We start from the raw sequence: 23,191 nt of genomic DNA on the forward strand, positions 1-23,191 counted from the left end.
TACTTTACCTCAAAAGGTGAGGTATATAAGCAAATTATGCTCACTCTTTCTTATGGGAATGAGACATGCGTTCTTACCAACAATCATATGTCTCAGACATTGTTTATTGTTGTAAAAAATTGATCATGTGTATTATGGAATGTGTTTCTTTACAATATTTGTTAGATATTAATCCCAAAATGTCAAAAAAAAAGAAAAATAATATTAGTAGATTTTAATTTATATAAGATTTTTTTTTCTGTTTACCACCTCTGATAATCAATCATATTAGTAAAATTCTCCGAAAATGCAATAAAATACAAGTGAATAAATATACCAAGATTCTTCACACCCACATAAAAAGAAGGTTCGGATACACATATCCAAAACTATAGGAAACATAACTAAATAAAAATAAAAATGCTGTCAACACAACAAGTTCGTTGAATCTTTTATAGTTTTGACATATAAAATTAAAAAAAAAAAATCTGGATACGTTCTAAAAATAATTGGTCAAAACTATAAGTAGTGTTTATTGTTGTTGACTTGTTGTTGTTACATGATGATGAATTGATTGATGATAGCCTTGAAATTGAAACAAATCGATTCTTTTTATTTTGTATTTTTATTATATTTTGGGGGTGTTGTTGTATGTACCCAAACCCAATGGTCGAAGGTGACGATTATTCTTTCAAAAGACCCGGAGCTGTGCCTTTTAAGTGGGAGGTCCGACCCGGTGTACCCAAAACCCAACCCGGTGATGATGATCACCCTACTCTTCTTCTTCAACCTCCCAAAAGACTTGCTCCTCTCAGATTAAAACCATTCCCGCCGTCTGAATCCAAAAGCCGGCCGGTTTCTCCATTCGCTCCTCCGTCGTCTTTCAAGCTCAAATCGCCGCCTTCAGATTCCGACTCTCAATGTTCAGGACCTCCGACTCCGTATTTCCGATCTTCTCCTCCTCGAGTCGGTGGGTGTTTCTATCCCAAGTCATTGTTTGGGTGGAAGAAGAGTAAGAGCAGTGATATTAAAAAGACCGGTCAGGAATCGTCATCATCGTCATCATCGGAGTTTGAGAATTTCTATGAAACGGGATCAACGTTTTCTCGGTCGGAAGATTCAAGCCAGGGATCGGTTTCTTCGAGATGGGGTTCGCCGAAATCGTCATTCTCCTCTCGCCGTGGTTCGCCGCTGAAACGCACTGATTCCGATTGTATGAGAAAAAATCCATTTTAATGATGGCTCGCTCAGTCTCTCGCCTCGGTTAGCCTTAAATTTATTTTAACTTCTTAGAAAAAAAAAAAAAGAAGATTTTTAGAATAATTATAAATTTAATAAAACGGATTTGAGTTTTTCATTCGGACAAGAACTAATGTACATTTATAAACGGAACTGTCTGTATTGTCCAAAAGGCAAATGAGACAGTGTTGTTTACTTCTACTGTCTGAAATGTTGAGAGTAAGTGAAAATATTTGGGAAGAGAGACATAGACAGCAGACATTAAGATTGGTAACTGTTTTAATTCACAACGAGGATGATTTTGTTACTACAAGACACTACTAACTTAGGGACAACACTACCGGTCTGTCTCAAAGCCAATAACAAATAACAAGGCGGAAATAAATAAATATGGATACTGATAAGCTAAGTAAAGCTAAAGAGATACGTCTCAGTTTAAGCCTAAACCGGACCCTGAGCCTGAACCCGTGGAAGACCTAACCATCGGGTGACTAAACGAGGGTTGGTTGATGGATGCTGCTCCTCCTGAACCTGCAGGGTTATTAAGTTGGTTGTTGCCAAACATGACATTTGGTGAAGCCGTTGATCCTGCATTCGTCTGTATCGCATTGAGAGGCAATCTCGGGCCAAACGAGAAAGCTTGTTGTTGCTGTTGTTGTTGGCGTGCCATGAACTGCATCTGCGCATGGACTTGCGGGTTGTTGCTGAATCCTGGAATGATGCTTGGTTGAGATGTTGCTGAAACTTGTTGTTGTTGCTGCTGCAAGAGAGTATTGATGCTGTTACTACCTGTGGACAGAGACATCCCTTGGAGATTATTATTAGTCTGTGGAGGGATTCCTCCAGGTGATCCAAATCTTGCTGAGAGCATACGGACTCGTTCTGCAGCAAATCTCTGACGTGTTTTCTCTACTTGTTCGCATTCTTTCATCAACAATGTTTCAATTTCTGCAAACTGTTTTAGCTTCAGCTCCATCCTCTTCAGCTGCCGTTTTTTAAATGATATCAGTAAAAAACAAACGCTATCGACAAAATAAATTAACCAACTATACAAATTCTCATCAGCAACTGCTTCCGGTATTTACCTGGTGATTTACAATATTTGCAGAAAGCCTTTGGATCTCACGTTCTTCATGATCGGCAAACAATTTTGCTTTCGTTGCTGCAGCTGATAGACCGGCTCTAAATGCCACCATAACCTTATCCTCTGGCAATGGAGTCTGTGGTTCTGCTCCGTTTTGGCTCGATGTTTTAGCTGCTCCTGAGTTTTCTTTTACAATTAAAGCATGCGGGTATTGAAGATTAGGTTAACACAAAGGAGCCAAGAAATTACTGTAAAGAGAACAAACAAGTAACTGCCTTACCATCTTGCTGCTGATTTTCTCCAGCTTCTTTCCCTTGCACACCCTCAGATTTCATCCTTTATGGATTGAGATGTTTCAGTATAGTCCATAGTTAAACTGAATTCTACTATAAAGATCTCTAAAATGGACAGGGTCATGGAATGCACTAACCTATCATCCTCAGATAAAATCGCAAGGGACTCATGGGCACATGACGCAGCAACTCGAGGTCCAACAGCTGATGCCAAAAATGCAACCTAAAATGTTTCGGTATCAGGATCCTCATAATCCCCAAACTTACATTTACTAGAGGACTATTTTTTTCACTCAAAACATGCATACAGTTTAGGTCTTAGATCAACCGATTCATGGATCAGTATCTCTAACTGGTGAGATCAAAAGGCTAATGAGAAGAGCATATCAAATTTGCAGCGAAAAAAGTTCACAAACCAATGCCATAACCGGATTCGGAGACTTCACAAAAGGAAGCTTGATCTCCGTGTCAGAATCTTGCTCCGAATATCCTGCAGAGGCAAGTCGACAATGAGTATGGCATGTCAAAGAACATAACTAAAGCCAATACGTCATGGCTACAAATAGTTTGAGATGAAGAAAGCAAAATCACCGGGTATATCTCCATCTGAATCTGTTCCTTTGTGGTCATATCCATTTGCAGGGTTTTCCAAATCAGTTACACCTGGAACCTCAACATTATCCAAAAGACCATCCTCCACAGGTAATCGAAGAAAATGAAGAATGCACTGAGCTTTTGATTTGGAACCAACATGATCTGCAATCTGAATCCAATTTTCATTGTAGAGTTCCACAGCTTCAAGAAGTAAGAGAGTTTCCTGATCACTCCAATTGTCTCCATCTTGATCGCCATAAAATTTGGATGGATCCACTCTTACAAAGTCAAGACAAGAATGTCCAACAACAAATCTTCCATGGTGAAAACAATCAGAGCATAAGACTATATCCCCCTGTAAAGTAGAGATGAAGCAATTTGTTAGAAGCGCTCTGATATCTGAAACAGTAAGTAAGATAAGGTTTTGAGTCTATAATGGAAAAAAATCAGAGAATGATACACAAAGGGTAATGCGTAAGGGAAAGCATGCTAAGAACCTTCTTTTGTGACTGGAAGTACACAGTTGGAAGCGGTCGAGAACAATGGTTGCAATGATTATNTAATAAATTCGAGCACTGGGGACCAAAATATCAGAAATAAAAATAAACTAAGAGGGAATTCAGGATACATCTGAACATGAACTCCAAGAACATAGCCCAAGTAAAATTTAGAGGACATCACTTGCATAATCCATTCAAGATGCAATCCTGATCTAAGAAACCTAGGGCTACTCAAAGCCAGTAGTTATTCTACTTTGATTAATACATACACGTAGATGATGTGGCAAGAGTTCTAATACCTCTCCTTATCCATCACACAGACCATAACAAAAAACTGATATGAAATACAGAAATAGAGTTGCTTTCAGAGTAATGTAAACTAAGAACCACGCACGTACGATAAAACCTTCTACATTCAGGAGCTACCGGCATAAGAACCCTTTGAGATATCTTAAGAAAAATCAAATTCTTGACAACAAATATGACTACTACAATACTAGTACCAACCAGCAAAATCTGATACTGCATTAAGCCTCACTTGTAACATAAAAGAACATTGCAACATAGTCAACACTTACAAGTCTTCAATTCATATGCAAAATCATGAACTAAAGGACAAGAGAAACAAACAAACCTGAATGCATAGGCAAGACATGAACCAGATCCCCAAACCGTTTAGCAACTCCTTCTCCTTCCAAAATAGGTGGTGGAGAGATAACATAAGCAGAAGACGCTCCATCACTCCTCTCAAGATCAAAGGACAGAGCATCAGCCGGTACAGTAGACAACGCTTGCAATTGCCCATAGGAAATATTCTCCAGAGACGGAAGCGAACCTTGACCTCTAGTCTCCCCAATCAAACCACCTCTCTCAGCAGCCACAACGGCCGTTACAGACGCGTGTGGACGGATCACAACACGCTTAACCACAGAGGGGAAATCAGAGATGCGCGAACCGGAATCTTCAACTACTTCGCCAATACCGTGTCCCGGATCGGGAGTTGCGCCGCCGTTCTGGTGAAGCTCATCGGCATTATTATCAACGTCATCAATTTCTTCGTTGTTGTGATTGTTGTTGTTCTCTTCGTCTTCTTCCTCGATATCTTCCTCCTCTTGTTTCGGTTTCCTCGCCGCCGATAACCCACCTCGCTTCCGTCGTTTCCATTTCCCTCTTCTATCTGCGACGGAATTGGGGGAAAAAAGGGTAATTCAATTCGCAAAAGTAAAAAAATACCCATAGATACGATCTATATGGGTAAGTCAAATCCCAATTCAAAATTGGATTTTGAGGAAACAGAGAAATTGCAATTGTTACCTTCAGAAGCTGGCATTCTTGTGGATGAAGATAGAGAAATTGAGGTTTAGGGTTCAGTGGAATCAAAACCAAAGAACTCTAAAGTGTAAGAGAGAATTGCTTTCTTTGTCTTCTTCTGTTCCTCCGAGTCGCTCTGATTTCTTCTAGCTCTCTCTCTCGAGCAACCCACAGCAAACCTTTTTCTCTGAATTTATTTCGCCAATGCCTTCTTTTTAGTCATTCTCCCACAACGACGTCACATAACCTTTTGGTTGGGTAAGAGGTTTTGGAAAAGGTTTGACTTCAAAATTTCAACCTTCGTTAACCAATCCGATTTCGGTTTATAATCATATTTAATCGGTTTATATTGATACCGTTTTGTTTCAAATTGAAGAGATAATGACCGGTTTTGTTCGGTTTTTAGTTCAAATTGGTTAAACCGATTGAAATTGATACATTAAGGGTGATACTGGTGTGGTGGTTAGTCAAACCAATCAACATGGACATACTCCTCTCACAATTTCTGTACACCATATTATATTCACCTCGTAATTCTCAGCATAGACATAAATTACTCCTCTCATCAAACCGTTATTTTCCACCATAATTTCACTAATTTATCATAAAATAATACGATACAAAGTAGGAAATTCTTCATGTGTTTCATATATATATTTTTAATATCACAATAATCGATCATACAATCACTATAAAAGTTGAATATGTATATGTTCTTTACCACACAATAAGTATAAGATAATGAAAAAAAAAAAAAATTAAAAAAATGATGAAAACATCTATCATGTATTCGTCGTTAAATTTACTTTTTTCCATATATAGCAAAGCTGAATATTTAGCATTCAACAAGCTCATCACTCAGACTGGGATAAAGCTTGACACATTAACATTTGATAATGGTTTCTGGTTTTACTCTAATTTATAAGATTTCACATTACAAAATTCTAAGATTTTATTTTTAAAAACAAAATATATTTTTTCAATAATTACATATTTAGTTTCAACATTTTCCCTCGTTTTTTTGTTCAACGTTGTTTACAATGATAATTAGTTATGTAATTATTATTAGTTTTTATAGAAATCTACCTTTTTAATATCCTTTTATTATGGGATTTGCTATTAAAAACAATCAGTGACCTTAGTGCAGTGGCAGAAAGTAAGTCTAATTGTGGAAAAAACAACCAATTATAATTTATTAATTTTTTTGTGTTTGGTTCGATTTTCTAAATGATATCTTGCTCTGTTTGAAATCCTCGTGAATTATCCAATGTCAATTTAATCTCAGCTTGAAAACATATTTTAATTCCAAAATCTTTTATTTATGCTTATACATCAACAAAAGTAACAGAAGTAGTAAAAATATAAAAATAGAACTTGTAGGAAAGAAGAGATTAGCAACCTCCAATGGACTCGTTTAAGCTAATCTATATATTTTGTTAACAAAACAACAAAAAACTTGCTTAGCAAGGCAAATCGAGCAATGAACTCCAAAATGTCATGAAAAAAGTGAATAATGCTTAGATGCTATCCTATTTGAGGATTTTTTTTTATAATTTAATTATTTACAATCCAAAAACCTATTATATCGCCAAAATTTGGTTTATTTGGTATTTTGAAAACAACACTAACTTGTTTTTTTTTTAATGTCTCATGATTATCTTCTTCTAATTGGGAAGGAATCAAGCCGATTAACTTGTTCTCATTAAGAGGTAATTCGTTCAATAATTTGCCGTCAACTATTTGAGAAAGTATCAAATCACAGAGTTTGTTATCGAAGAGATTTTAAGTAACAAGTTTTTTTCATAATATTTACAAATTATATGTTTACAAACTTTAAGAATTATGTCATTTTTATTTCGGCAAATTACCTTTTTGTTTTTGAGGAAAAAAATATTAAATTTTCAATTGACATGTGGAACAAGTGTATTACATAGATTGCATATATATAGTTGGATAATAAAAATATACATGTATATACATACATAATGATTTTTATTAAATTATACATAATCTCAATAATTAAATGCTTTAATTAAAATTTTGAATCACATTTACTTTGGTTTAGATTGATTGAAAGAGATAACCAAAACAATTCTTTTTTAAGTTCAAATTGGTTAATCCGGTTCAAATTGATTAACCCGGTTTAAATTGATACATTAAGGGTCCGCTCGTTCGCGTGGGTGGTTCCGTTAACGAGCAACGGCGATGAAGAGACCTCGTGCAACATCTTCTTCGGCGTCGATCTCCGCCACCACGAAACCACCTCTGTCTCCGCCGGTCACACCGATTCTGAAACAGAAGCTACACAGAACAGGAGCACCAAAATGGTTCCCGTTAAAACTCACCCACACGGAGCTGACTCTACCGTTAACTTTTCCGACGGGTCAAACATTCCGGTGGAAGCAGACTGGGGCGATTCAGTACAGCGGAACGATAGGACCTCACCTCGTCTCTCTCCGCCAGCGTCCAGGAGACGATACAGTTTCCTACTGCGTCCATTGCAGCAGCACTAGCCCTAAATCAGGAGCGGAGCTTGCGCTGCTGGATTTTCTCAATGCCGAGATCTCGTTAGCTGAGCTATGGTCTGATTTCTCGAAGAAGGATCCTCGTTTCGGAGAGCTGGCGAAACATCTTCGTGGCGCTCGTGTGCTGAGACAGGATCCGCTTGAGTGCTTAATTCAGTTTTTGTGCTCGTCCAACAATAATATCGCCAGGATTACCAAGATGGTTGATTTCGTCTCGTCTTTAGGGTTACATTTGGGTGACATTGAAGGATTTGAGTTTCATCAGTTCCCATCATTAGATCGGTTATCTAGGGTTTCTGAAGCAGAGCTTAGAATGGCTGGTTTTGGTTACAGGTGTGCGTGTGCTTGCTTCATTCATCACACTTATCTAACTTTACTGCCTATTCAATTAGCCATTTAGGATAAAACTTTGATTGAAGCTTATACCTCCATTCGTAGCATTTTTATCTGATTGGTTCTGTTCTCAGTTGCAAATACTGATTTTGGTTCCATGTTGTGGGTGAGCAGAGCCAAATACATAACAGGTACAGTGAATGCTTTGCAGTCAAAGCCTGGTGGTGGCAATGAATGGCTTCTTTCTTTACGCAAATTAGATCTCCAAGAGGCAGTTGCTGAGCTATGTACGTTACCTGGTGTTGGTCCAAAGGTAGCAGCTTGCATAGCTCTGTTTTCCCTTGATCAGCATAGTGCCATTCCCGTTGACACGCATGTCTGGAAGGTAACGATCGAATCTGTGGTTTCTATATATTGTAGTTACTAAATGCAGATCCAAATACATTTTTCTGTGGTGACTTAAGTAGCTTTTATTTGTGTTCTGTTATGGGGAAATGGATCAGATCGCCACAAACTATCTACTGCCAGACCTTGCTGGTGCAAAACTGACAGCTAAACTCCACGGCCGAGTGGCAGAAGCATTTGTGAGTAAATATGGTGAATATGCTGGTTGGGCTCAAACATTGCTTTTCATCGCCGAGTTACCTGCACAAAAAACTCTCTTGCAGTCGTTTTCCCAGCCCATTAACAAACCGGACACATATGCGGAAGACAAATGAAACTAGCTGTGACACGATGAAGCCATAACTATATGCTCTACCCCAAGTGTCAGAAGGAAATTTGCTAGACGTAAAGGCATCCTCGATGCGTCAAGTCCAGAAACTTGACCTTAGTAGAACTAATGGCTTGTCAGGCAATTCCCTGGCTGATATAATATTGGCGAATGAGCGTAGTTGGTTCTTATGATCATTAATTTACTTGCGAACTCAACGTTGAATTGTACTTGTAACTTTTTAATCATTCATGCTTCTTATTGTTTGTTCCCTTTGCAAATCTCTTTATCTTAACGACTCGTACTTGTATATTGCAATGTACCGATTAGTGGAATTGTGGTTCAAATGGGAATCTAGAGCTCCTCCAGTCCAGTTAGAAAAAGCGATATCACTTTATGAATTTGGGACCGTTTAGTTGACCATTGACCTTAAATATTTTATGAATCTAGACAAAATTTAATTAATTTTCCTTATTAAGCCCAATAGAAAAAGGCCTACGTAAATTCGGCCCAAACTATATTGAAGGCGAGGAAAAAAAGTCCGGCTGGATTTTCCTCCAAGCCACCGTCGACTTTACTTAGTTGCTCCTCTCTCTCTCTCCTCCACCTTCTCAGATTTCTCCTCCGTTCGGAAAAGCTCCAAATTCGACTCTGAAAACCCTAAGTTTCCGATGTCGGTAAGTTTTACAACTCCCAGTTTTCTTTTTCTTAATTTGAATCTCAGAGACCTCAACCTCTATTAGTTTTACGCATCAATGGTTTAGATAGTGACCTCAACCTCAACCTCTATTTGTGGCGATTTAGATCTTCGAGTACAATGGAAGTGCCGTCGTGGCTATGGTAGGTAAGAACTGCTTCGCCATCGCCAGTGATCGTAGGCTCGGTGTCCAGCTACAAACAATCGCTACTGATTTCCAGAGAATCTCCAAGATCCACGATCGTGTCTTCATCGGCCTTTCTGGCCTCGCTACCGATGTTCAAACACTGTAAAACTATCTTGCTAGCTTCCACATGTTCCCATATTTGTTTTGGTTTTACGTTTTTTGAATTGAATTGACGAGAGTTTTTTTCTTGGTTTTTGTCTTTGATGTTTGAAAGGTACCAGCGCTTGGTGTTTCGTCATAAGCTTTACCAGCTCCGGGAAGAGAGAGACATGAAGCCTGAAACTTTCGCTAGTCTCGTCTCAGCCATTCTTTACGAGAAGAGGTCAGTGCCTACTTTATCAAGTCGATTTGCTTTATTAGCTACCTGTTGTTTGTGATGCTGCCCATGATTCTGGTTAGGACTGATTTGCTTCTGGCTAGGACTAATTTGCTAAGTTTGTCTCCGAATTATGATTTAGAATGATAATGAGATTGGCTGCTTATTTTCAGATTTGGTCCTTACTTATGCCAACCTGTGATTGCCGGCTTGGGAGATGATGACAAGCCTTTCATTTGCACGATGGACTCTATTGGAGCCAAGTATGTTCACATATTTTCTTGGTTAAATCTCTGATTCGTAGGGAAGCTTTTCCCTTTTTCGTATTGATGTCATTAGCTTGGTTAGTGTGGTGTGGTCTGTATAGTCCTTCATATGTTTCATGGAAATAATTCATTTTGCTTTTGGGGGGTTTTGGGAATTGTTGGATTTACCTCAGCATCCTATGAGTAGGAAATGACCATGGTTTCGTCTGCATATTGTTTTGAACCTTTGATACATTTCTCTATTTTGTGTTTGTTGTTTCGACCTAATGGCTGCAGATACCTTTACATTTCTTTTAATTGCTTGATATAATAGGGAACATGGTATAATGATTGCTTTCTTCTAAATGCAGAGAGTTGGCTAAAGATTTTGTTGTATCTGGAACTGCTTCAGAATCACTGTACGGAGCCTGCGAGGCAATGTACAAGCCTGATATGGTTTGTCCACTAGCAACTTTATTATCTGTTGTTTTATTACCAAATCCTGTCACGGCAAATGCATAAAAACCACAGTTATGCGTGATGTTTGGTAGGTTTAAAGGTTCAGGGTTACTTTATAAAAAAATGGAATGTTGAATTAGTTTGAAAATTAGGGTGCATATGCAGAGATCAAAATAGCTGTTAGTTTTCTCTTTGATATCTTCAATTGCCCCTTTTGGCATGAGGTCTTTAAAAATTTGAGCTTGTTAGCTTTATTCTGTTTTATGTAGACCTATGTATCAAAGACTCTGGCTTAACAAAAATGGGGATTTTTCAGGAAGCTGAGGAATTGTTCGAGACAATATCACAAGCACTTCTCTCATCAGTTGACCGTGATTGTCTGAGTGGTTGGGGAGGACATGTTTACATTGTGTAAGTTCTCAATTCTTCTCAATGGGTTTCTTCTTCTCTTTTTCTCCCCACTTTTGTTATCAAAAATTAGTTCTTAAAACAAACTTTCATGGTGATATGTTGTACAGAACACCAACAGAGATTAAGGAGAGGATCCTAAAGGGAAGGATGGACTGATCAGCTTCTTCTATCCAAGTTGTTTTTCATTGTAATCCGGTTTTAAGTAGCGTAACCTTCACATCCCGGTTTAATCATATGATCATTCCTTCTCTGAAAATTATGGCTTCTTGAATCTGGATGATGTTTGATCTCCCCTCTTTGGATAATTTTATTTCAGTTCGCCGAGTTAACGAAGAAATAACACTTGTACTCTCACTGGTTTCTATTTTTATTTCATTTTTACTAAAGGACAAGAAATAAAGTTCAAAAAGCAGGTGCAGCTGCAACTTAATTAACAGTAACCACTAGATCTTAAGCAGTTACAAAGCGGCTTTCTCTTCTCAAACCTCTCTAATTTATTGTCTGTTAAATTTGCCTATTGCGGCAGACTAGAATAACTTATCTATAATCGGAATCTGAAGTTGGTCGTGATGGGTAACGTGTTGGACTCATTCTTCACCGGGTTCTCTAATTCTATCGGAAACTTCTTTGGTTCTCCACTTGACTTTCTATCTGGAAAATCTTGCAGGTAATACACAAAAACCATCACTTATATTTATCATAATCTTTCTTGACTGCTTATAGGCCCGAAACTAAAACAAATCGTACTTGGAACAGTTCGGTTTGTCCATCACCTTGGGATCTCATATGCTACATTGAGAATTTCTGCGTGGCGAATCTTGCTAAAACCGCATTAATCCTAATCGTATCCTACTTCTTTCTTTCTTCATCTACATGCTATACAAAGTTGGGTTTTGGCATTGTATCATCCACGGTTTCTGCGGATTCCTATGGGTTTTGGTCTCTTGTTGGTTCTACATTCTTAGCTATTGGTGTAGTTTCTTCTGCTATGATCTGCTACACTCAAAACGTAGAAGAAGACGCAGACACCACAGATATATAGAGGATGGTTGTGGTGATCATAACAGTGATGATGATGATGATGATGATGATGCGTCATTCACATACCATAGGTCGAGGCGAGAATGCAGAAAAGAAGAACGTCTTAGAAAGTCTCTGAGACCGAGGAGCCATCGTGTTAGAGTTGGTGTGAGGAAAGACCATCGTTCTGACTCGGATTTGAGCCAACATGCTGATGGTGGTAGTCCGGTTCATGGTGTTAGAGTGAGCAGAGAGTCTAAGTTCGCACGGAAGGGTTCAAAACGCAGAAATCGAGTTCACCATGGTCCTCGCAGAGCCTGAAATGAACCACATATATCTGGAACTGCTTCGGAATCAATGTATGGAGCCTGCGAGGCAATGTACAAGACTACAAGCCAGTTATGGTTTGTCCACTAGCAACTTTATCATCTGTTGTTTAATTGACCAGCTGGGTCAACTTTGATAGAGCAATCTCTCTGTTTCTTGGCAAAACAGACCTTTTCGTTATATACAATTAAGTATTATTGTAAGCAAAATAAAGCCAGATCTATTGTTAATCTGCTAGATAGTTTGAATTTAAAAAATTAGTATAAAATTATATCTATGGAAACATAAACATAATTGTTTTTTTCCTCTTAACATGTAGTCCAAAAATCTGACATGTCGAATCTAAACACTAGGGAAATTTAGTCCAATAAACCATAGAGAGTATGAACTTGAAAATGTAATTCACTACGAAAGGCTAAAAAAAACAAATTTAATAGTGGTAAATCTAAACTATATACATTATTGTAGTTTACATTTTTGTATATCACGGACAAAACCTGTCTAAGTTTTTAATGTCTCTCACCGGTGAAGTTTTCTATGCTCTATTTCTATGATGCATTCAATTGAAACAAAATTAAAAGATCATATTTATGGTAACTGGGCTCCTCCATACTGCTTCAGGGGCAACAGCTAGAATGTGTGATGTACACCAAAGGACTACATAAATGTAACACAATGTTTGGGTAATTTGTAGTTCATTAATCAACAACATACCAAATTTGTTCACAAAACCAGAAAACAACAAAACAATCTTTACTTGCTTTAGTGAGCAAATGTGGAAAACCATATAACTGAGGTCTTTTTTACTAACATAAAGAATGTAATAAGATGATCATCGAACTGTTAGAAACAGCATATGCTGCGTTATCAGAAACACACAATTTGTTTTCTTCTCACTACTACCTACCTAGTGGCGCCACCAAAGTTCTAAAAGTTGTGTTATTAACGTTGACGACGTCGTTGTTCTTCTTGGCCATATTCCGATTCTACCCTTTGTAACGGTGATTAGGTGAGGATATTTTCGTTATTTACTATTAAATTCACATAATTACAAAATAATGTTGCCTCTGTACCCTGAGATAAACATCAACAAAAATTTGTTACTATTTTTTCTTTTTGGTTTCTTTCATACTGTTTACCAACTAACAATTTTGTTTTTCAAAATATTATCATTACCTTTGGCAGCTCAGCAAACATTATTCTAATTTGTTTTTCTGTCAGTTCATCAAATAATTAAATATTTTGTCCATGTGATAATAATTTGTAATCGCAGAGAGTTAAAAAAAAAAAAAAAACATTTATAAGGAATTATATTGTAACCAATTAAATACGAGAGACAGAACAGTACTTTAATATCTGAGGTTATTTTCGTCATATTCATTATGTTTTTTCCTTTTTGGAGGGAGTGGGAGAAAAAAAAAATCGATACATGACGTGACCTCCATTGATTTCGGCGAACGAGCTTCTTCCCTCTCTCTCTCTCTCTCTCTCTCTCACAGTAACTGTCTTTTGGAGAAGAACCCATTTCTCTTACTGTTAACTTCCCAACAATGTCTGCTTCTAGGTCACAGAGATCATCCACGATCTCTCCGGCTCGTACTCGCCGATCGCCGGCGACTATTCCGACGAAACGGCCGGAGACACCTTCTTACTCTCACTTTTCTGCCTCTCCGGCTGCTTCTTCGAGTCCGTTATTACGGTCTAGTCTTAGTCCGTCTACTTCCTCCGCCGCCGCCTCTGGTACTACGGCTGTTGCTTCCTCCAAACTGAAGGAGAATATTACCGTCACGATTCGGTTTCGTCCTCTCAGGTTTTGTCTTTTTTACTACTTCAGTTGTTTTGATTTGATTTGATTTGTTTTGTTTTGGCTAATTGACTTTTTGTTTTTTTTTGGTAATATTGAATTAGTCAACGAGAGGTCAATAATGGAGATGAGATAGCTTGGTATGCAGATGGAGACTACACTATTCGGAATGAGTACAATCCAGCTCTTTGTTATGGCTTTGGTTAGTCATAAAGAATTGTTGAGTTGAGCTGTTTAGAGTAATTGTTTTGGACTTTGTTTTTCGAATTGATTTTGAGTGTGATTTTGCAGATAGGGTATTCGGTCCACCAACAACTACTCGGCGTGTTTATGATATTGCTGCTCAACAAGTTGTTAGTGGGGCAATGTCAGGGATTAATGGTATGTTTCATCTTTTCTTTAGTTGTGTTTTTTTCTCTGATGTCTTTTAAAGACAACTGTTTTCTTATGCGTTTGAATAATGTTTGATGTTGGGAAGCCTTAAAAGTTAGGTGCTTTTAAAATTCCTTAGCTTGAAAATATGCATCTCTTGCCCATGTGCAGGTACTGTGTTTGCTTATGGAGTTACTAGCAGCGGCAAGACTCATACAATGCATGTAAGTTATTATCTAGAGGTTGAACTATGTCTTTTTTCGGAACTCTGCTATGGTTTGCGACCAAAACCCTTTCTACTATATATATATACGTATAGAATGACATGTTGGACTTTATTCATCTTTGGAGATTGAGATATAGGATGTCGTTTCCCGTTGTTCTTACTAGGGCTTCATGTAAGTTGTTATATAGGTGTATTACGAGTTCAAAAGATATCCAAGAAGGTGTTTCTCTTATACACATCCACTTCTGCGGCACCTAACTTAATGATACATTTTGCATTTAGGGGGAGCAAAGGTCACCTGGAGTAATTCCGTTGGCAGTGAAGGATGTGTTTAGCATTATTCAGGAGGTGATAGGTTACTCTATAGTTCTTTTTCCTTAGAAAGGATTTTTCACTCTATTCTTTAGCTAATTATGTTTCAGCTATCCAGACACCAGAACGGGAATTTCTTCTTCGTGTTTCGTATCTAGAGATATACAATGAGGTTAGGCTCTGACTCAGTGTTTATTTACATAACCTGCTTGTAGTTTAAATTGTTTTAAATTTCAATGGACATGGTATCCTTTGGCAATATTGATTTGTTATTTCCTAGAAGCTTAGAAGAATGCTATAGGTTTTAGTCTTTTATTATGTTTCTGGGTCCAACCTAGGACAGTGAGTATGCTCAAGAAATTTTTGTAGGAAGGAATTTTTATTTCAATTATATATGTGATTGCAAACTCATGAACTCCAAAGAGACAATTGGCTGTTTTTTCTGGCGCAGATCTAGATTTTCACTTTCCCATTAATTTCTAGAACAATAATCTGGTGCGTGATTTGAATTATTCTTACAGGTCATCAATGACTTACTAGATCCAACAGGACAGAATCTAAGAATACGAGAGGATTCTCAGGTAACTGGTGGGTAATGTCGCCCAAAAAACCGATCAAATCCTAATGTGGGGCTTACACATTTCATTTATCCAAGCTTCATTTGCATCGTAAGTTTCAGTATACTTAGCGTTTGTTTATGGTGATAGGGCACATATGTTGAAGGTATTAAAGATGAGGTTGTCTTATCCCCTGCTCATGCTCTATCCCTAATAGCATCTGGAGAAGGTATAAGATCCTGAATTAAAATACCTATTAACCATCGGCATTAACTCATCTTTCGGTTAACATAGTTTTTATTATTATGCCCCAAATACATTTTCCTCATTGACAATATATACAAATCATGTGTTTTAAGGTCGTAATCTTCTAGCAAATGATTTTGTTGACCGTATTATCATATGCTATCAATTGGTCGTAACTTCTCCTTCTCTTTTAAAGGCCGTACCTCTCTTATTTCTGTTTTGTTTGGTCTGTGATTTCACTTTGTCGTTGTTGAATTACTGCAGAACACAGGCATGTTGGTTCAAATAATGTCAATCTTTTTAGCAGTCGGAGCCACACAATGTTCACCTTGGTAAGTCCTATTACTTTAAAAGTGTATCTTTTTTGTCTCCATCTCAACTACACATATGCCTTAGTGATGTTCTTGTACAAGATAGCTCTTTCTCTTAGAGTTTACAGTGTGTTTCAGACTATAGAAAGCAGTCCACATGGAAAGGGAGATGACGGCGAAGATGTTACTCTTTCTCAATTGGTAATTACTTGACAGTTCATTCTGATTCTGCTATTGTGTATATGAAGCCATGTCACACTTCGTTGTGTTATCTAACATTCTGATTCTTTGTTCGATGCAGCACCTTATTGATCTTGCTGGATCTGAAAGTTCTAAAACTGAAATAACTGGACAACGGAGGAAAGAGGGCTCTTCCATCAATAAAAGTTTACTTACCCTTGGCACTGTAAGGAAGTTCTTTTTCAGTTGTACATTTCATCATCTCTATTTATGCGTGTCTAAACTACTAATCTCCTTCTTCAGGTTATATCGAAATTGACAGACACCAAGGCAGCTCATATACCCTACAGGGATTCTAAACTTACACGTCTCTTGCAGTCAACACTTAGTGGTCATGGACGAGTATCAGTAAGTTCTCTATGCCTTTCCCTAATTAAATCAATTTTTTTATGAGCCTGTCAAAATAATGATTTGTTTAAGAAGTTTCTGAAAACCAGGTGTTTCTTGGTTGATGAAATATCACTTTGATAAAATAGCTCTTCATGTAGAAATCAGATTCAAGTAAGAGACTGTTTTGTGTCGATATAGGCTTTCTGACCCCTCTGAACCTTTTTTCAGCTTATTTGCACTATCACACCTGCATCCAGCACAAGTGAAGAGACACACAACACATTAAAATTCGCTCAGAGGTGCAAGCATGTTGAAATCAAAGCTTCACGAAATAAGGTGCATTTTTATGGTACTAATGTCTCTGAGGTTCCTTAAATTCACTAGAGCCCTCTTTTTGATATTTCAATTTTTATACAGATTATGGATGAAAAGTCCCTAATAAAAAAGTATCAGAAGGAAATTTCGTGTTTACAAGAGGAACTTACGCAATTGAGGCGTGGGGTTTCTAACCAAGAAGAGTTGGCTGATCGAAAACTTCCGGTTGGTATATTCAAGATAGTTCCTTATAGCTTTTCTTGTCGCTGCAGCCTGATTCTATGAAACTATGAATAAATTGTCTTAAGCTATGCCTATTACTAGTTCATTTAAAAAATTGAAGTGATTATTAATCGAGATTTGCCTTTAGAAAATTATGTTGATCATACATGTACACCTAATATGCATTCCCCAGAAATAACATGCTTTGCTTTCATTGTGCCCTTTCTCATTATATAAGCTAAAATCTGGTCAGGTTAAACTTCAGTCAAGGTTGGAGGAAGATGAAGAAGCCAAAGCAGCTCTGATGGGAAGAATTCAGCGACTGACAAAATTAATCTTGGTTTCAACAAAAAGTTCACTGCAAGCTGCTTCCGTAAAACCTGAGCATATATGGAGGCATGCTTTCGGAGAGGATGAGGTATGTTTGTTAATTCCTCGTTTTAGGATACCATTCCAGTTTGGTGGCACACTAATATATCTCTGTTTTCAGCCTCTCACCATGTGATATTGATGTTTAACTTTACACCCTGGTTCCTTACAGCTAGCATACTTGCCCGATAGAAGACGAGAGAACATGGCTGATGATGGTGCTGGAAGCACAGTTTCTGAAAATTTAAAGGAGCCGAGAGATGGAAATAGTAGTATGGACGAGATGACAAAGGACAAGAAAAGGAACAAGACTCGTGGAATGCTTGGCTGGCTAAAAATGAAAGTAGGTTCTAATCATCTTTGATCTCTCTGTTGTATCAAAACTCATAGGTGGAATTAGCATTGTGGACTGATATTTAGAATGACACAATCTAAAATCATGATTTTATACTGTTTCGGCAATATACATGACCCATAATGTAAATGATGCAGAAATCTGATGGTCTGGCTGGGACATTACTGGCTGATGGTAACCAGAGCCAAGTAAGTGGATCTCCTTCATCTTCCTCTAAGTGTACACAAACAAAAACAACCAGAAGAGAAAATGCCAAGTCTTTTCCCGGAAAAACTGTTGCTGGAGACTTATTCAGTGCTACTATTGGACCAGGAGACCCTTCTCCGGTAAGAAAATATTGTTCCTCAGTTTTTTTTGGTTGCTTCTGTGATTACACTTGAGGAAGTAGCGATGTCTCAATCCTTATTAGTTGAACATCCTATCTTATGTGAGGTTGTTCCTAGGTTATTTAAGTGGTCATTGTGTAGATCCTTGACTGACACATAACCAGCAAAATGACATACGGCAGATTGGAACTACTATTGCGGATCAAATGGATCTTCTTCACGAGCAGACAAAAATACTTGTTGGAGAAGTAGCATTGCGTACCAGCTCATTAAATCGGCTTTCCGAACAAGCCACTCGCAACCCTGATGATTTCCATATCAGAGTGAGCTTTTCGTGTGATCTTGCTTAAACAATGCCAAAGTAATTAGCTTATAACATAATAGTACCTCTTTCATGTTTGCATTGTCGACTGCAGGATCAAATTCAGAAGTTAGAAGATGAAATCAAGGAAAAGAAGAATCAAATACGTGTTCTAGAGAAACAAATTATTGAGATTTTCGGAATGACTCCCTATGCCGCAGATTCTCTTGGAATGTCTCAGGTAAAATAACAGATGAAAAACAAAACAAGAATTTAGATGGATTAATACACTTATTGGATAATATTCTCGTGTTTGCTTGATATAGGTTTTGTCCAAGCTCACAACGCAACTAAATGAGAAAATCTTTGAACATGAGGTACTCCATACTCATCCTTCTTTCTCTAAGCTCTTGTTACCTCTCATTCTCAGTTTTGTTTAATCAGATTCACTGACTCAGTGACAATGTTTTCGTTATGAAATGTCTTTTTCAAGATAAAGTCTGCAGACAATAGGATTCTGCAGGAGCAGTTGCAGATGACTGTAAGTTAACACTCCATAATGGTTCTGTATTTTCAAAGTCCGAACACTTTGAGAAATTGTCAGTTTGAAGTTCATTATTACCCTAATTTGCACAGAAATCAGAGAACGCTGAGATGCAAGAGACAATCATGCTACTAAGACAACAACTAGATTCGTTAGCCGAGAGACAGTCAACATATACACAGCAAATTGCAGGAGACGAATCATCAGGGAAGAATACTCACAACAGAAATGGTGACGAGTCAGAAATCTACTCAGGAGCAGGAACACCGACCAGCGTGATGAGCTTAAATAGAGTATTTGCTCAGGAAGAGACTAAAGAGATGAACAACGAAACAACTCTCAACACTCAGGTATCTTTCCCATACAAAATTTGCTCCTTCCATCTACGCGACACACTAAGTCATTGTGATAAAAACACTTTTGGGGGCTTTTTTACATCACTAGGCATTGGAAATAGAGAATCTGAAGAAGGAGAAGATGAGACTGATTGAGGAAAAAGATGAGCTTCGTAAACTTAATAAGAAACTCACTGAAGAAGCTTCTTATGCTAAAGAATTAGCGTCTGCTGCTGCAGTAGAACTCCAGAATTTGGCTGAAGAAGTTACTAGACTCTGCAATGAAAACGCAAAACTCAGCAGGTGAAAAAATTCCAGGTCTCTCTGTAGTTGTATGGGGACTCCAGCTCCAAGATAATGCTGCAAAGTGAATCATCATTAACCTATAACGCGAATTTGAAAGGTGATGATGATGATGCATCAAAGGGAACAGTCCTTGGAGATCATGATGCTCCCAAAGGCAAGGGATTCAGTCCAGAATAGGTTTGTATTGCTTGATTTGCTTCGATAGTCTTTTGATTCTAACTTCTGATGACAGACACATGATGTAAATATACTCACAAATATGTTTTCTTGTTCACGATTTTTGTATGTTCTTTAGGTTGAAACGACGATGTTGCAACAAGTTCCATAGTTAGTTTTTTCAACTTGACTTTTATTTATGTAAGAGATTTATATTTGAAATTGGCATAACCAAATTAGGACGAAAATCTCCCACATGTTCTCTATCGTAGTTCGAAGTTTTTTTGGGTCAAATCTCATTATATGAAGTATGTATAAATTGACCATAAACAAAATTTACAAGGAAAAAGAAAGGCGAGGCATACGAATGATGATAATGGAGATGAAAGCATGATGTTGTTTGTGAAAAGAGAGAGGGACTAGAAAATAAGATCTAGATTCCATAATCCAAAAATACTATAGTACACTTACAAGTTACAACACCCCCGCCAGGCTTTTTCTCTTCTCCACAACCACTATTTTTTTTTTTTTTTTACTTTACAATTACATTTATAAACTTTTAATCTTCACATGTTTGTTCTTTGTAACAAATAATTTTTTTGTTCTTTCTCCAACTTGAAAACGGTATGTATTTTGTATAGCTTATGCTGAAACCGCATTTGGCTATATAGAATTATTGATCGTACGTAGTAGCTAGATCTACGTAAAACACTATGCATTTGAATATATAAGAATCCAATACATTAATTAGAGACAGTATTATCTATTTTATAAGAGTTAGTCCAGAGTATTTTATATTTCTCTAAGTCGCATTATCATGAAACGCGGCTGTCTTCATGGCCTCATAAGGATTTTACATCAAGAGGTATAGACATATCTATAAAGTTTTCCTAAAAAAAAAAATGAATTTGGGGGTTGGTGTTATATAGTTGAGCTTTCAGCTGGATTCAAGATTCCCCTCTAATGGGGTACTTGAAAATTAATTTATTTTTCCAGATTAGGTTAACCGTTGTACTTGATAACATATTAACGTTATGCCATTTTTAAGGAAGTTTTCAACGCCACGTGCGATGTGGACGTGCTAATTGGTTTTAGTTGATGTTGTCATCCCATGCAGATTTTTCTACGGGATTGACAAATAAAAATGTTTACAAAAAAAAAAAAATCTTCGTTATTAAGTAATTCATCCACTCAGTGGACTCTTCTTGGTGGATGCTTCTAATCTATATCTTACAAACAAAAAATGACATAAAATAAGTATATTATTTAATACTTAATTCCCACTCCAAACAGAATTAATGAAACATTCCGATTCCAATAAAGAGAAATTTTTGGTTATCCAACTCGCACTAACCACAAAACATACATTTGTGAATCGATCCATTGTTTAAAATAATTAAAATCATTCTTTTGTTATAGCATAGAATAGATACGAGACAACCATATAAATTATCTATGCAAAGACGCCGTCGAACTTTGGATGTCGATCGGGTTACCATATAAAGAAATCTAGAAACTAATTAACTGTGTTCCCCACACCAAGGGAGCTTAGTTTTGACATGAAAAGCACAATAGTCGTTTTCAGTGTTCTTTTTTTGGTTTATAATTTATTGTGATACTATATTGTAATTGAAAAGATATTCTTGCGAAATAATAAAAGTCAAAGAGGGGGCTAAGTTAGACGCCATCAAATGATGACGCATCAAGTTTGAAACTTATGGTGAGCCCCAAGCGATTCGTTTATACTCATTTCTGATTCTTCCAATTTAGGCTCTCAAGTAATATCCATGTTTAATATGTAGATGTGTTTTCTGGACAAAATAAATAAAGAAAGAAGGATTAATTTTGTCATCAAAATTTAAACACCGCAAAGAATTGGTATTAAAATAAGGAGTTAACGTAAGAAAGAAAAAATGTGGTGTTAGAAACAACCACCATCTTTCTATTCTATCTGGCTACGTCTTTATTATCGCAGCTCACCATCTCTTTGGACATTTATGTAACAACCATCAAGAATTTAAGATTTCAAAAGTGATATCATCACTTCATTAATTAGTTAATTAATTACCTCACTGACTTAACATTTGATGATCGCATGATGTACGATATATATATTAATAAATTAAGTACTCATATATATGCCTAAAACATAACACACACAAAAAATATAGCTTGCCTCTTGTCCTGTGTGACAAATATATTATATACCCGATCAAAACATTTCCAAAACTAAGCAAGATCAACCATTTAGATAGTGTTCATACCACATAATTAGTTCCACGAGATGTACGTTATCATTCGTTAATTATCACTATATTTTTACCCTTTCTATTTATAACTCTTGGGATGCTAATATTATTAACTCAATAAAAGTTCATGTTACTTTTTAAACAAAGATCAGGGAATTCACTTACATATATAATTACGTTTAAAACTACTAATAATAGTTGTATTCATACTTGATCATGATGAGAGGAGTAGGGGTTACATGCATATATGAAAGATAAGGTAATTAAATAGAGCAATAATTATTGACCTAACTCTGTTGTTGCCTTTTTTCCTTTTTTGCCTTTCTTGATAGCCTATAAATGTTGCTTTTTCTACGCCTCTATGTGCTTAGAAGTTGATTATTATGTCGATCTTTGCATGCCAAATTTATATCGGTGGCCAATTCTCGCCAAGTTCGGTTTGTAAGAGTCAATTAAGTTAGTAGTAACGTGACGTGAGTGGAAATGTAAATAGAGACAAATAGTGTTTGATAAAGTAAAAGTTAAAACCAAAACAACATCTTTTTTAGAGAAAAAATCCAAATCAACAAGATTAAACTAAACTAGTCTTAGTAGTCTATATATGTAAATTTTATGTAATCTAATAATCTTGTAGATTTATAAACGGTAGATATTTTACCAAACAACCTAGTCCAGCTTATATGGGTGAACAACAAGGGTTGCAACAACTCCATGACAGCAAATTTGAAAGAAATAAATAAAAATATTGTTGAAGAAAAAAGATAAATCTATGAAAGATAACCAAATCGAAAGACAAATACCAAAGAGGTTTTCGAGTTTTCCATATATCAAAGTACAAAAATTCAAAATTTGAAACTTAATAATATTTGAGAGGACAAAAAGGTCCCTAATAGACCAAAAAAGAAAATTCTGTCAAAAGTTTTGAACCGTGCAAAATAACAATAGTAAAATTGTAAACAAAAAAAAATATCAAGGGTGAAAAAAGAGGCAATTTGTAATGACAATGTAACTGTTCCATTACATGGATTTTATGATGGCAGAAATAGATAGACAGTGAAAAAAAAACAGGTACATCAAAGCATA

The 23,191-nt window shown here is 36.7% G+C and overlaps 5 protein-coding genes and 1 pseudogene across 6 annotated transcripts; 5 read left to right on the forward strand and 1 right to left on the reverse strand.

The window, feature by feature from the left end:
• LOC104740865 (probable serine/threonine-protein kinase samkC) lies at positions 522 to 1,392 on the forward strand. Its single transcript, XM_010461588.2, has one exon. The coding sequence runs from the start codon at positions 631 to 633 to the stop codon at positions 1,213 to 1,215; it is 585 nt and encodes a 194-aa protein (XP_010459890.1). The 5' UTR covers positions 522 to 630; the 3' UTR covers positions 1,216 to 1,392.
• Positions 1,480 to 5,203, reverse strand: LOC104743445 (SWI/SNF complex subunit SWI3C-like). Its single transcript, XM_010464528.2, has 9 exons — positions 5,004 to 5,203; positions 4,307 to 4,866; positions 3,687 to 3,764; positions 3,187 to 3,544; positions 3,012 to 3,085; positions 2,733 to 2,818; positions 2,583 to 2,638; positions 2,304 to 2,488; positions 1,480 to 2,203 (listed from the first exon to the last, which is right to left on the reverse strand). Exons 1-9 carry the CDS (start codon positions 5,017 to 5,019, stop codon positions 1,649 to 1,651), a joined length of 1,968 nt encoding a protein of 655 aa, XP_010462830.1. The 5' UTR covers positions 5,020 to 5,203; the 3' UTR covers positions 1,480 to 1,648.
• LOC104740866 (N-glycosylase/DNA lyase OGG1-like) lies at positions 7,166 to 8,829 on the forward strand. The gene is made up of 3 exons (XM_010461590.2): positions 7,166 to 7,858; positions 8,033 to 8,243; positions 8,362 to 8,829. The coding sequence occupies exons 1-3, from the start codon at positions 7,206 to 7,208 to the stop codon at positions 8,575 to 8,577; spliced, it is 1,080 nt and encodes a 359-aa protein (XP_010459892.1). The 5' UTR covers positions 7,166 to 7,205; the 3' UTR covers positions 8,578 to 8,829.
• On the forward strand, positions 9,126 to 11,253 carry LOC104740868 (proteasome subunit beta type-3-A). The gene is made up of 7 exons (XM_010461591.2): positions 9,126 to 9,247; positions 9,375 to 9,556; positions 9,669 to 9,776; positions 9,944 to 10,033; positions 10,387 to 10,471; positions 10,791 to 10,885; positions 10,993 to 11,253. The coding sequence occupies exons 1-7, from the start codon at positions 9,242 to 9,244 to the stop codon at positions 11,039 to 11,041; spliced, it is 615 nt and encodes a 204-aa protein (XP_010459893.1). The 5' UTR covers positions 9,126 to 9,241; the 3' UTR covers positions 11,042 to 11,253.
• LOC104740867 lies at positions 11,328 to 12,385 on the forward strand (annotated as a pseudogene).
• LOC104740869 (kinesin-like protein KIN-7C, mitochondrial) lies at positions 13,644 to 20,074 on the forward strand. Of its 2 annotated transcripts, none has more exons than XM_010461592.2 (23): positions 13,644 to 14,042; positions 14,141 to 14,238; positions 14,328 to 14,417; positions 14,580 to 14,632; positions 14,917 to 14,982; positions 15,065 to 15,118; positions 15,468 to 15,527; positions 15,654 to 15,732; positions 16,014 to 16,081; positions 16,199 to 16,261; positions 16,362 to 16,466; positions 16,544 to 16,648; positions 16,859 to 16,966; positions 17,048 to 17,170; positions 17,421 to 17,585; positions 17,709 to 17,879; positions 18,029 to 18,217; positions 18,382 to 18,540; positions 18,634 to 18,759; positions 18,845 to 18,895; positions 19,012 to 19,059; positions 19,155 to 19,412; positions 19,507 to 20,074. In XM_010461592.2, the coding sequence occupies exons 1-23, from the start codon at positions 13,783 to 13,785 to the stop codon at positions 19,702 to 19,704; spliced, it is 2,697 nt and encodes an 898-aa protein (XP_010459894.1). In that variant the 5' UTR covers positions 13,644 to 13,782; the 3' UTR covers positions 19,705 to 20,074. The 2 variants fall into 2 exon arrangements, with proteins under 2 accessions (XP_010459894.1, XP_010459895.1); XM_010461593.2 differs by having other exon boundaries at positions 18,400 to 18,540.

Source organism: Camelina sativa, chromosome 14 (genome assembly GCF_000633955.1).
Source record: "Camelina sativa cultivar DH55 chromosome 14, Cs, whole genome shotgun sequence".
Lineage (NCBI taxonomy): Eukaryota > Viridiplantae > Streptophyta > Magnoliopsida > Brassicales > Brassicaceae > Camelina > Camelina sativa.